We start from the raw sequence: 14,265 nt of genomic DNA on the forward strand, positions 1-14,265 counted from the left end.
CTACAATTTTAGAAATTTCATAATAAGTTCCTTTGAGCTATAATGCCGATGGGATAGTCGAAGCTTTTAGGACAACTCAATGTCACAATTTCTTTCTCCAACTCTAAAATGCTACTGATTTAGAGTTGAGACTTCATCTAACCTGTCCAAACAGAATGACCAACTTGGGGGACTAGAGTTCTTAAAGAGTAAAATTATTATGAAATTCAATAAAGATAAGGGTGACAACAGAAATTCACACTCTCTACCACCTTCACATCTGGGCCACCATAATCTACAATTAAAATCATCCATATTCTAGCTTGGAATAATATTTTATCATACTTCAATAAGTTCGGGTTGTTCATTCCACTAAAAAGTAAGTTTAAGTTTAGCCTCTCTATTTACTGCAACTCCAATGATTAGCAATTCTATCATGACCTCACAATTGATATATACCTTGCATAAACTTCTTTAATTATTAGAAAAGTCACAAAATTACAATTTGACAAAATTGTTCCCAAAATGTTCTGAAACTTACATCTTAACCTGGCAATTTTTCTTTAAAAGGTTAAAGACACGGATCTAACTCATCAAGAATGTAGGAGTTGTAACACTATAAGTTGTCTCAAGATTCATTTTCAACAGTTTTTACATGTAAGCTGCTTAACATATTCTGGTCCTTACCAACGAAACAATTACATCAAAAAAGAACATGGCAAGATTAACGTTTTTGTAAGCCCAATGAGCATCAGTTCCAGAGAAGAGTGTATACACTAGAGCCATGTTAGCATGGCCGCTACCTGCTAAGAGAGGCAACTGGAGACGCCAAAGCTTTCATTCTTCATCGTTCTTCAGGTAAAAATTTAGCAGACAACCATTGATACTAAGCTTGGCTGATGAATAATAAAACAAAGGGTTCCTTACAGTTTTGATCACAAGTTTAACCATGACCCTACTTAGCAGCTCCTGTACTGTTTGTTGTCATGAAGGATTCCCCACAACCACACTGCCCTTTAGAGTTCGGATTGATAAATACGAACTCAGATCTGACCAAAAAGGATATACAATACAATTATGTGCAAACTCAGAGATGCAACAGCAAAAGGACAAAAGCAAATAAAGCCGACACAAAATTAAGCACAATGGAATTGTCATTCTTGTTAGTACTTGTAGCATAACTGATAAAGGATTTCAAACAGTTGAGAAATGGAGATATTAAGGTCACATCCATGGGCTCTTTCTAAGGCAGATTGAACTACCAAGGTCCTAAATTGTAGAGAAATCCAGTGACCACTACCTCTGGCTTGCATGTGTAACTGGTATTCAAATCAAAAGGATAAATGACAAGTTATGTATCCCACAAGACATATCTCTATGATTTGCAGACAATATTAAGTAATGCATCAAAGCATACATAGCCCATTAAAGAGGGTAAAAAAGGGGCCTGGGGGGTATCAACCATCAAAAAAAGCTATTTAACATCAGAATGGTTGGTGGGGATGATAGATGGTTGTAGTGTTGCATCATCAGCATTTGTGGCAGAAAGTAGTATGGGTGCTAAAAGTCAGAAGATAAGGTTGGTTATCATATTCGTGACAGTTCAGGTATCAGTCAATGTCATCTTGAAGAGATGCAGAGTATGGTGATCATAGCATCAATCTTGGATCTCTTGGTCATGTATGAGGTGGTCATGGCATGCTGTCATGGTTAGTGGTGGTGCACTGGCAATGGATGGTGGTTCTGGTAAGAGTCCCTTACAAAATAGCTTCTTGGAGTGGGGTAATGAAGAAAGAAAATAATGAAAATGCCAAGCTTATAGAAATGGCAATGGCAGAAATATTTAATCCTAAATGATTATATAATGGTCTTTTAACCATTCAGCTCCCCTCAAATTAGAGAATTCACCTTCCCTGGAAATTACAAGGAATTTGGAGGCATATTTTCCTCCAACCAGTTTGCCAGTGTTACTACTCAATTCTATTCTGACATCAGGTACCCTATGGCCAGACCAAAACAATAAATGAAAAACTAGAAGAATTTGAAGAGTAATTCCAGTTCCAGAACAGCAGGAGCTCAGTCAATGCAGGCACAATCTAGAGGGTAGCTAAGAAGAGCTTATTTTGATTTGGTGGAATCATGATTCAGATCCAAATACACACCAACAAAAAGAAGACAGTAGCCAAATTAGTATACACCCATGTATTCCTATTAAATATTTAACGTCTACAATGTATTAAACACCCACCACACCCCCCAAAAAAAAAAAAAAAAAAAAAAAAGAAAAAGAAAAAGAAAGAAAGAACAAGGGGAAAAAAAGTGTACCTGAGTTTGTCATCTACAAAATCCATCTTGGTCCCAATTACATGCATGAGGGCCTTTGGATCTATTAATATCTTTACACCCTTGTCCTCAACCAATTCGTCAAACTTCCCTTTCTCATCTATCATATTGTACACAGTATAGAATTGAGAATCAGTTCAACAAAATACTTTCAAAGTAAAAAACATGGATGATCAGTTCAATGAATCATATGTAACACCTTCTAGCACAAAAATTAAAAAGGCATGGTTAGTAGAAGAAAACAAATGTGCATCTGGCTACAATTTTTCATGACGTTATTTAGCTCATCAACATGCATAATCACTTGCATAATTTGCTGATGACTCTTAACATACTTTTCACATTTTGATTTCAGATTTGCATCCATTGTCGAGAAAGATTGAGAAACAAGTTTGACCTTAAATATGGATTCAAAATTTAGATGATTTCTTCCTGTGTCTTTGTGGCTTTTTGTGGGTTCTCATATAAAGAAAAGAAATAAAAAAACGAAGAAACAATAAACAGAACTATAAAAAGGCATATAGGAAAGGAAAAATGAAGATAACTGAGCCTCGTCCTCAATCTAATTCATGATGATGAAACTAAGCACCATACACCATCTTACTTTTGCCTCTGTCTAAACTGAAGAGCTGCATTAGTCCACTCTGCAGCTCCAGTTATTCAAGAGGCAATCTTATGTTCTTAGGAAAAATATATGCTGTAGTAGATTATGTCCTAAGACTGCTTGGAGGACAATCGACAAAGAAGCAAAAGTCCTCTCAAAAGACTTAAGAAGACCAATAATGATCCATTAATCTTTGCCTCCTAACTAAGCCAATATGGCACATGATAACTCATATGGCTACTCAAAGAGGCAGTGAGTTTTAGAAGCAAAAAGAAAAGAAAAAAATCGGAGATTTGCTAAAGTGATGACATGAGTTTATATTTACCATTTAGAGCTGCATTTTCATATTAAACAATACCACATGGGGGGTTTTGTGTTAAACAATTAACGGTTTTACAGATAAAACAATACCACAGGTCGGGTGGGTTAAGTATTACACTCAAAACCTCAAGTGGATTCTGTGTTTTAAGAAAAAAAAGCAAACAGCAAGAGGTTTTTTGTATTTTTCCTAAGAAAATGGTAAACACCCAGTGAAAAAGATTGAAGGAAAATATATATATATATATATATATATATTAGGACAGCCATTTTTATGGAACCCTTTTGCTTCTTGTTTGCAACAAGATAGGCCTTTTAGCAATCATTTGGAGTAAAAAAAAAATGCTGATTTAAGAGTTTGTGATTTATCACCTATTTAATCTCTTAGAAACCTAGCAATTCTGCCTATTTAAAGCCCATAAGAGAAGCCACATGAAATCAAAGACTGTTCAAGTATTGCAAAACCTCTAAGTGATCCTTAGTAATGGTTTTGCAATCTTTTTTAATTTTGGTGGAAGAACTCAACATTAGTGGACCCTGAATACATGACCTCACTCACACTACATGGTTATTTTTTTTTCATGTGCCTGGGGGATTGCCATTTACAAATCTTGTTGAATTGTGGCACTGCAAATGTCAATTTTACTAAGCATGGTCTAGGTCTAGTAAAAAACAATTAAATCAAACCCAATTCATAATAGCGATTTCCAATATATCCAACCCTTAAAATATTCATTACTATTATTAATTTTTTTTTTTTAATCTAACATACAAATTCATTCAAGTCTAAAATTATATAAAAGTATCGCAAAATTTAAAGGGCAAAAAAGACATGTGAGATTGAAATCTAAGATCAAAGAGGAAAGAGTAAGAACCACCTGAGTAGTTGAGGGTGTAGGATAAGCCGTTACAGCCGCGTGCTTTAACGCCCAATTTGAGAAAGGGTCGCTGGCGCTGCTGTAGCAGGTGGCGTATTCTGGCGGCGGCGGCGTCCGTTAAGTTCAGGACTTGCCGCCTCGCCACGTGTCCCATCTTCTCCGCCACCATTCGAGAAGCCATGAAAATGAAAATATTGAAATCTAATGAAAAAGTCCGAATCCCACAAAATTAAAGCAAAGTGGTTGTCTCAAAAATCCCAAACCCAATTTAAATTCCCAATTCCCACTAAGGGTAATTTAGTCAATTCACTCCTAACCCCCCAGAACCAGAAGTTTCAAGAAGGATTACCGTGAGATAGTTATTTCACCAACATGTGACTCGATCACTGCCAGCAAAAATAACTAACTACCCGCCAGTCCAACAGAATCCAAGTCAATCCTTTACCGTCCAAAATATATCTGATCAACTCCATCAAAAAGACCAACGAACCGTATATAAGCAAGCAACACTAACAGCTTTTCCCTCCTAAATATTCAAGCTCTTCAAAATCTCAATCTCACAGAGAAATCCATGGCTCGTAGAGTACGAACGAGTTTCTTGGTTCTGATACTGGTTGCTCTTCCAGCTTTGGTATACGCGATTCAGACTATGAGATATGCGACTTTCATGGAGGTAAAGCAAGATGGGGAGTACAAGGAAGGCGATTACATTCCTCTCTTCGTCGGCAAAGCTTATCCTAATGAAGGAGATGATCCATGGTAAATTAGTTTCTCCATTTTTTTCTTTGAAAATCTCATCTCCTTCAACGTTTTCTAATCATCTTCTATGTGAATTTGAATGTGTTTTTTTTTTTTTTTTCCTGATTCTTTTGATTTGGTTGTAATATTTCTTATTTAATATGTAGCTATTGTTCTCTATGTTTTGAGCTTTTTTACTTTGGTTGCTAAGAGTTTTATCTGTTGAAGCCGGAGATAAAAAAGTAAAATAAAGTGCACTTTGATTTTAGGTCTCTCAATGTTTTCATTTTGTTTAAGAAATCTTTAAATTTCTTGAGTAAATAATCATTTGTTTGTTGTTAGATTAGATTCATATTGTTAGTGAGCATCAAAGGTGTTTGATTTTGTTCTCAAAATTTGTGTATACATTTTGTGAATCCCTGATATAATTAAAAAAAAAAAATTTCAAGTCAATTTTTAAGTCGGTTATAATATTGTGAGCTTTTAACAGGAAAGAAATTTTTTCTTTAAAATAAGGCTTTTTTTTTTGGACCTCCTTATAAATTTGATGCATCTCTGTTTGTATATTAATTTGCAATTTTTTTTTTCAATTGCAGTGAGGCATATTCGTATTTTGATTTGCCATTCTGCCCTCCGGGAGGTAAGAATTACTTTCTTGGTTTGTGAACTTAGTTTTACAATTTTTGCACATATTGTCTTATGATCTTAGTTTCTACTTTCTAACTAGGAGCCTAGGATGCACAGGCATGGACACAGACACGGTTGGTACAGTATGATATGGTGACACAAGCAATTTTTGAAAAATTATAACATGATAGGGCATATAGGACAAGTTATGACACTGACACGAGTACGGCATCTCAAATGAAGTGTACTTGAATCCTAGCTTTCTAGGCATAGATAACATAACGAATTCATTGGTTAGTTGCAAATTAGCATAAAATTTATCTTGTTAGACTTTTATGAGCTAAGTTTCTGGGCAAATTTGCATTTTTCTAACCGACATATCCATCACTATATATAGATCCAATACCCAACAGAAAGAAATCGTTTGAAGAAGTTATAGCAGGGGATTGCTATGTGAACACTGGGTATGAATTGAGGTTCATGACGGAGACAAAGAAGAGACCCCTTTGTGAGAAAATTCTGACGAGAGAAGAAGTTGCAAAAGTTAAAGAAGCCATTGAAAATAAAACTGTGTACGGGATGTACTTTGATAATATTCGCTTGAAAATGCAAGTTGGAGAAAAGAGTGCAACCTCCTACGATCCTATGCATTATATTTTCAATCACCTGGACTTTCATATCCTTTACTTAGAAAACAAAGTCAAATACATATATGTTATTGATGACTACGATATTGCTGAGGATATATCTAAGGACAAGGAAATCTATGTCAACTTCACGTATTCTGTCTCCTGGGAAGATTTTGAATATATAGAGTTATATTTGAACCAACAAATAAGTATTCTGTCTTCGGTCAGTGACTCGTCGGAGAAAGTTGGGGGAGACGATCCTATGCCTTATACTACAAATATAGTCATTTGCGCCTGGCTTCTGTTGCTTTGTATTGTGATTGTGACATGCCATAGAAAGTATTTTACTCGGTATCTCTCCATTCCTTATGTTTGTATAGTTCCATTCAAGCAGGCCATTGTATTCACCTAATGATGATCAAATCACCTTCTGCAGGAGGAATGCTTTTCAAGCTGAAATGATGACCAAAGCAACAGGGCTTGTTCTTCCAAGTCGTATTCATGGCTATAGGTGCAGGTGTCCTCCGTACTCGTCCCTACTTGGGGCCATTCTGGGTGTTGGAACTCAACTCTTCATTATGTAAGCCATATCTGCCACATGTTTGTTAATTCAATTTTTTCCCTCCAATTCTGAATTCTAGCTTCTTTGGTTGAAAGTCTATAGCTATTTTGGGTTTTTGGTCCGATTTTATTGTGAAAAATGTTGTCACATGTCACTTAGGAATTCTATTTGCAGAGTTTGCATCCTCTTTGTTTTGGCTGTATATACTGGTCGCCAATATCCCTGCAATCATGAGAGCTTGTATACTTGGACCATCACGAGTTATGTTCTCACATCATTGGTTTCTGGGTACAAGGCTGCTTCATTCCACTCTAGTTTCACAAGAAGTAGATGGGTAATACTGTAGTTATAATTAACATATACAGTATCATAGTAGTTTCTGTATTAAAGTCTTTACAGTTCAGGTTTTTAATTATGTGGCGAATGATTTTTCTTGCAGAGAGAATGTGTTTTACAAACTGGGGCCCTGTACTTTGTTCCAGTGTTCATAACAGGTCTTGCCATAATTACATTAAAGGTGATCACAACAGGGGTGTCACTTCCGCACGATTGGTATAATTATCTTTGGAAAATCATTTCATTACCCCTCTCTTTCGGAATCCTTATTTTGGGTGGCATATTGGGGCAGTCTTCCCTAAGAGAATCTGTAATAACTTGTTCCACCGTACACTTTCAAAGTGAGATTCGTAATCAGGCTTGGTACATGAAGACACCTGCTCACATGTTCTTTGGGGGCCTTCTGCCTTTCTGCATGATCTTCTTCATGATGAATGATATCTATGCAAGCTTGTACAGTTTGAAAGTCTGTGGTGCATTTAGTACCATGTTTACGGCCTTCCTTCTTGTCATCATACTGACTGTGTCGGTGGGAATGGGCTGTACACACTATCAGCTGTCCAATCAAGATAACCAATGGTGGTGGAGGTAATTCTCTTACAAATGTTATAAACACAATAAATTTCACAACGTTTTCACATTTGAGGTGGAAGATTGAAGCCCAAATCATGCTTTTCTAGCTTTTGTTCCTAATTTGATGAAAAATCAAATCTTTTATTTCCATGACACAATATACTAATCTCTTCTCTTCCGATATCTATCTATCCATTGATCTATCTAAGTCTATCTGCAATGCAGATCTGTGTTTCGTGGGGGATCAATTGCCATTTTTATGTTTGCGTATGGCCTCTATTTCTATGCTAGAGCAAGCGCTAGAATTTCAATGAACCTGCTACAGTTCCTGGGCTACAATGCTTGCATATTCTATGCTGTCTTCTTGATACTTGGAACCATTGGCTTCTATGCTTCATCAATTATTTCCAAACGTGTACACCGAGGTCTAAAAGAGTTGTGACCTGGAAACTCAATTCAATAGGATCTGTGGGATGATATGAGCTGTGCTTTTCTTAGATAAGTACTGGAAGGCAGCTGAGTTGGCATTATAGTCAGTCGTTAGTTAGGATGTGTATTGGGAAGGGAATTGTACTATAAGAAGCCATAGTTAATTGTAAAGGATCATATCAGAAATGTTAAGAAAGTTGTTCTCTTCATTTTCTATTTCTTGTTTTTACTTCTTAATTCCAAGGAGGCTAGTTCTCTTGAAGAACTACTTCAATTCCTTTAGAATCCAAAAATTCTTATTATATAAAATAAAATTAAAAAAGTAATTCCTTGATTCAATCCATTTGTCACGAAATAACTGAAAGCAAAACTACATATTCATTTATTTCATACAAATTGTCACACCAATTCAGGTATCAGTCAATGTCATCTTGTGGAGAGGCAGAGGATGGTGATTGTAGCGTCAATCTTGGACCTCTTGCTCTTACATGAGATGGTCATGGCATGGAAGGTGGTTCTGGTAATAGTCCCTTGCAAAATAGCAAGCTTATAGCAATGGAAGCAATATTTAGTCATAAATTATCAAAGTAGAGAATAAAATTCACCTTCACTGAAAATTACAAGTAATTTGGAGGCATGTTTTTCTCCTATCAGTTTGTCTTTTTAGTACTCAATTCCATTCTAATCGAAATCAGGTACCCTATGGCCAGACCAAAACAATAAATGAAAAACTGGAAGAATTAGAAGGGTAATTCCAGTTCAATCAATGCAGCATCAATGAAAATAGTGAAGGACATGTGCGCTTCCACTGATCTTGTGAGTTGCTTATATACAAAATTGCAAATATATAACAACTCTCATATCACAACTCAGCTAATAAGGGGGGAGGGATAAGGCCAATTATCTACCTCTAATTTCTGAACATAGAAAATCGACAGATCCTAGTTTTTGTTCGGATACCAATACCACCATAATCCCAAGATTTGACTTGTAATAATTTTGGTGATCAATAAACAAATATGAGGAGAAAATCACAATTTACTTAAGCCCTAGTCAATCTAAAAGTCAGATCAATAAACAAGTGGAGGAGAAAAGCACAACATTCACACCGACTTATCTAAGTTTTAGTTAAAAATTTAAACTAGCAGCAACCCCACGTGATTCATGACAATATATAGTTATTATGGTAATGAGGTATAATATGTAATTTATTTTCTGAAATTTGCTAAAGATAATTTATTTTTACTAAAAATAAAAAAATTTCTAAGAGTAGTTCCATTTCTTTGTCTCTTGACTCTCCATGAATATATCATTATATTATTTTGGATGTGTTCAATTGATATTATTATTTTTTGAGGTGATTCAAATTCTTCTAACTGCATTCTCAAAAATAAAAAATAAAAAATAACTTCTAACTTCTATTAAAGTGCATTATGTTTTCCTAGTCTCTTCTTTGTACAACTAAACTTTTTAAGTTTCAAATTTCTCTTTTTCTTAGGACGATTATCATCTATATAATATTTAAAAACTAAAGCGTAGCATTTATTGTTACTATGCTCATGTTAAGCCACATTAGAAACGAGAGATATTGGCCCTAATTCAATCCATTTTAGTCCATTTTGGTTCATTTTGGTCAACTTCAATCCATTTTTATCAATTTTGGTCCAATTCGGTCCATTTCAATCCACTCGGGTCTATTTGGTCTATTTCAGTCAATTTTGGTATATTAGTAGAGATAGAAAAATGGAAAATAATTTTAAAAATTGTTTAATTTTTAGGGAGAATAAATTATCTTCAACAAATTTTAGAGAACAAATTATTATTATAACACAATTACAAAATAATTATTTATTTTCACGCATCATTTGTATCTATGGCTAGTTCAAATGATGCGTAAATAGCTAGTTCTAATAAATAGCCATGTAAATTATCTTTTGATATAAACTCAAATTTTCACATCCAAAATAATGAAGATTAACTATTGTCATTCATTCTTATATATTGCATAGATAAATTAGGCAAACGTATCTTACATTTTCACGTATTCAATTTTTTCACTCCAATTCTGAATTCTAGCTATTTTGGGTTTTTTTGGTCCAATTTTATTCTGAAAAATGTTGTCACATGTCACTTAAGAATTCCATTTGCAGAGTTTGCATCCTCTTCGTTTTGGCTGTATATACTGGTAGCCTATATACCTGCAATCATGAGAGACTGTATACTTGGATCATCACGAGTTATGTTCTCACATCATTGGTTTCTGGATACAAGGCTGCTTCATTCCACTCTAGTTTCACACGAAGTGGATGGGTAATACAGTAGTTATAATTAACGTATACAGTATCACAGTAGTTTGTGTTTTAAAGTCTTTACGGTTCAGGTTTTTAATTATGTGGCAAATGATTTTTTCCTGCAGAGAGAATGTGTTTTCCAAACTGGGATCCTGTACTTTGTCCCGGTGTTCATAACAGGTCTTGCCATAATTACATTAAAGGCAATCACAACAGGGGTGTCACTTCTGCACGACTGGTATAATTATCTTTGGAAAATCATTTTGTTACCCTTTGCTTTTGGAATCCTAACTTTGGGTGGCAGATTGGGGCAGTCTTCCCTAAAAGAATCCGAAATAGCTTGTTCCAACATAAACTTCCAAAGTGAGATTCATAATCAGACTTGGTACATGAAGACACTTGCTCATGAAGTGTTCTTTGGGGGCCTTCTGCCTTTCTGCGTTATCTACATTTTGATGGATGAAATCTATGCAAGCTTGTACAATTTGAAAGACTGTGGTGCAATTAGTACTATCTTTGGGGCCTTCCTTATTGTCATCATACAAATTATGACAGTGGATGTGGCATGTGAACGCTATCACCTGTCTAGGCAAGATCGCCAATGGTGGTGGAGGTAATTCTCTTACAACAATGTTATAAACACTATAATTTCACAACTTTTTCACATTTGTGGGGCAAGATTGAAGCTTAAATCATGTTTAAATTCATTTAATTTTAAGCTCAAATTATGCTTTTCTAGCTTTTATTCCTAATTTGATTTAAAAAAAAAAAATCAAATATCTATCCATCTATCTGTTGATCTAAGTCAATCTGCAATGCAGATCTGTGTTTCGTGGGGGATCAGTCGCCATTTTCATGTTTGCGCATGGCCCCTATTTCTATGCTAGAGCAAACACCAGAATTTCAATGAACCTGCTAGAGTTCCTGGGCTACAATGCTTGCATATTCTACGCTGTCTTCTTGATACTTGGAACCATTGGCTTCTATCATTCATCAACTATTTCCAATCATTGACCAGGAAACTTAATTCAATAGGAGTTGTGCTTTGCTGAAGTGATAAGTACTGAAAGCTAGTTGCATTGGCAGTTAGCCTTGGCTTCTGAGTTGGCATTATAGTCAGTTGTTAGTTAGGATTAGTTAGTTGATACTGTTGTAACGGATTGGGATTTGGGGACTTGTGTTGGGAAGGGAATTGTACTATCAGAAGCTATAGCTAATTGTAAGCATATTGCTCTCTTCCTTGTCTATCTCTTAGTTTCTATTTCTTGTTCTTACTTCTTAATTCCAAGGAGGCCTAGTTCCCTTGAAGAACTACTTCAATTCCATAAGATTATTTTGATTGTTATCATAAAAAATAAAAATAAAATAAAAAAATTCCTTGAATCAATCCATTCGTCACAAACTAACTGAAACCAAAAATACATAATACAAACTGTCTCACCAATTTAGGTATCAGGGAATGTCATCTTGAAGAGAGGCAGAGGATGGTGATTGTAGCGTCAATCTTGGACCTCTTGGTCTTGTATGAGGTGGTCATGTCATGTTGCGGTGGTTGGTGGTGGTGCCCTGGCAATGGATGGTGGTTCTGGTAAGAATCCCTTACAAAATAGCTTCATGGTGTAGGGTAACGGAGACAGAAAATAATGAAACACCAAGCTTATAGTAGTGGCAATGGAAGCAATATTTAGTCATAAATGATCATATCAGTTCCTATCAAAGGAGAGAATAAAATTCACCTGCACTGGAAGTTACAAGGAATTTGGAGGCATATTTTCCTCATGTCAGTTTGCCTTTTTAGTACTCAATTCCATTCTGATCGACATCAGGTACCCTATGTCCAGACCAAAACAATAAATGAAAAACTTGAAGAATTAGAGGGGTAATTCCAGTTCAATCAATGCAGCATCAAGAAAATTGTGAAGGATGTGTGGGCTTCCACTGATGTTTTGAGTTGCTTATATGCAAAATTGCAGATGTATACCAACTCTCAAGTCACAACTCAGCTAATAAGGGTTGAGGGATAAGGCCAATTATCTACTCCTAATTTCTGAACATAGAAAATCGACAGATCCTTGTTTTCGTTCTTACAAATAATCTCAAATTTCCTACAAATAATCTCTTGAAATTATGGAATTATATGGTAAATTGCAAAATCACACCCATGAAATTTGGTGTTTAGATTTTATATCTTGAAATTTTAGAAATTTGATTTTACACCCTTTAGTATAGTTCCCTTAGCAAAAACACATCCACAGTAAGTTTTGGGTGTTTTGGCCAAATCATCCCGAAATGATGCTGTTTCAATTGGATTAAAGTGAAGAGCTGCTCTTCAAAACGGTGCTGTTTTGCTCAGAAATCAGAACACAAAATCTGTAATCATACCACACTGCTTCACAGGTTCTCCTAAATCAAAACAAACCCCAAACCCTAGACCCCAGATTTTCTCTTCTACTCATATGGTAAAACTTAACTTCAGTTGCTGTCAAACAAATATTCCGCCTGTATTTTCTCTCTAAAATATTTTTGGATTATTAAAGGTTTCATATGAGGTCTTTAGATTAATTAACTAGTGGAGCTAGTACTCAACCTGCCCTTCGTGTAAGAAAGTTTTATATGAAAGTGATAAATATATAAGGATAATAATTTATGAAACACTTTTTTCCATTATCAAAATAAACAACAACACCTACAAAGCCTTGGTCATTGATCCCCGAGTTTTTCGGACCAATTACAAATATATATTCTTGGACAAAGTTTAACTACAAAATTGATTGTAGTTTAAGACTACAAACTTACTCAATAAAATAAATATTACAACATATTTTGAAAATTTAACCGTTAAATTATATATTCTTTATGTTCTTAATACACATATTGAATTTTGTGTCAATCAGATATTACTTACTCTATAATCTATAAGCTTGTATTTTGTGTATAATTTTAAATTACAAAAACTTGTAATTTAAAAATTTTATTGATATTTTATTTTCTTGAAATTTTGCAAGTATAAGAGATATAAGAAGAAGATGTAATCCAATGGTGAATTTGTCAAAATTCACTTCCAATAAAAAGATATTAAGTTTGTAGCCTAAGGCTAAAACTAATTTTGTAACTAAACTTTGTCCTATATTCTTTTCCTTCATTCTATTTTATTCACAAATCATAGTATTTGAATTTCCAATATATATATATATATATATATATGATTTTTGACATTTTGTTACTTCTTTAATTAACAGGCCTTTTGAGCTGCTACTAATATTATTACTCTATTATTAAAATGAAAAAAAAATTCTCAAGAATTCAAAAGGAAAAGTAAGAAAAATATTTATTCATAAATAAGATTTACACAAATTTTATTATGCATCATCGAAATATGTTAAAAATTGGCAATTATTGACAAAAATAAAACTCTCAAAATCCAAACTTTCTCTACCTAATATCTACTAAAACACAAAATATATTTCTTTAAAAATATTAAATCAGTGAAAAGTAAAAAAAAAAAAATTGAAAAGAACAATTTGAAATCTAACAAAACTACAATTCAAAACCGAAAAGAAAAAATAAACTCACAAAAAAATCTTAACTTTTTTCTTTATAATATCTAAAACACAGGATTGTATCTAAAACCAAAAATAAAAAATAAAGTCACAACAAAATTTAGACTTTTTATTTTTAATATCTAAAACACAGAATCGTATATTAAAATTTATCAATCGAAGAAAAAAAAGAAGATTCAAGCACATTTAGAATCTAAAACCCTAAAAATCACAATTTATAACCAAAAAAAAAAAAAAAGATGTAGAATTTTATGATTGATGATGTTGACTGTCACATCCATGGCCAAAGACCCTATAGTATGTGATATATATTCCAACATTGAAAGAATACGAACGTGATTCTCTCAATAGCAATATGAAAAAGGATAAGGAGAGCGAATTCTTTCTACAATATTAAT

General features: G+C 34.1%; 3 protein-coding genes and 1 non-coding gene across 4 annotated transcripts; 2 read left to right on the plus strand and 2 right to left on the minus strand.

Annotated features, from left to right (window-relative positions):
• Positions 1-433: 433 nt before the first annotated feature.
• On the minus strand, positions 434-4,371 carry LOC126692125 (iron-sulfur assembly protein IscA-like 1, mitochondrial). Its single transcript, XM_050387618.1, has 3 exons — positions 4,123-4,371; positions 2,305-2,422; positions 434-1,028 (listed from the first exon to the last, which is right to left on the minus strand). The coding sequence occupies exons 1-3, from the start codon at positions 4,301-4,303 to the stop codon at positions 935-937; spliced, it is 393 nt and encodes a 130-aa protein (XP_050243575.1). The 5' UTR covers positions 4,304-4,371; the 3' UTR covers positions 434-934.
• LOC126693846 (small nucleolar RNA U19) lies at positions 3,030-3,141 on the minus strand. Its single transcript, XR_007645558.1, has one exon. It is a non-coding gene; the product is annotated as a small nucleolar RNA U19 (small nucleolar RNA).
• LOC126690987 (transmembrane 9 superfamily member 5-like) lies at positions 4,372-11,321 on the plus strand. Its single transcript, XM_050386076.1, has 7 exons — positions 4,372-4,881; positions 5,457-5,500; positions 5,885-6,467; positions 6,553-6,696; positions 10,167-10,326; positions 10,433-10,920; positions 11,129-11,321. The coding sequence occupies exons 1-7, from the start codon at positions 4,694-4,696 to the stop codon at positions 11,319-11,321; spliced, it is 1,800 nt and encodes a 599-aa protein (XP_050242033.1). The 5' UTR covers positions 4,372-4,693.
• On the plus strand, positions 7,356-8,182 carry LOC126692124 (transmembrane 9 superfamily member 5-like). Its single transcript, XM_050387617.1, has 2 exons — positions 7,356-7,602; positions 7,813-8,182. Exons 1-2 carry the CDS (start codon positions 7,382-7,384, stop codon positions 8,027-8,029), a joined length of 438 nt encoding a protein of 145 aa, XP_050243574.1. The 5' UTR covers positions 7,356-7,381; the 3' UTR covers positions 8,030-8,182.
• Positions 11,322-14,265: the final 2,944 nt, after the last annotated feature.

Source organism: Quercus robur, chromosome 7, assembly GCF_932294415.1.
Source record: "Quercus robur chromosome 7, dhQueRobu3.1, whole genome shotgun sequence".
NCBI lineage: Eukaryota > Viridiplantae > Streptophyta > Magnoliopsida > Fagales > Fagaceae > Quercus > Quercus robur.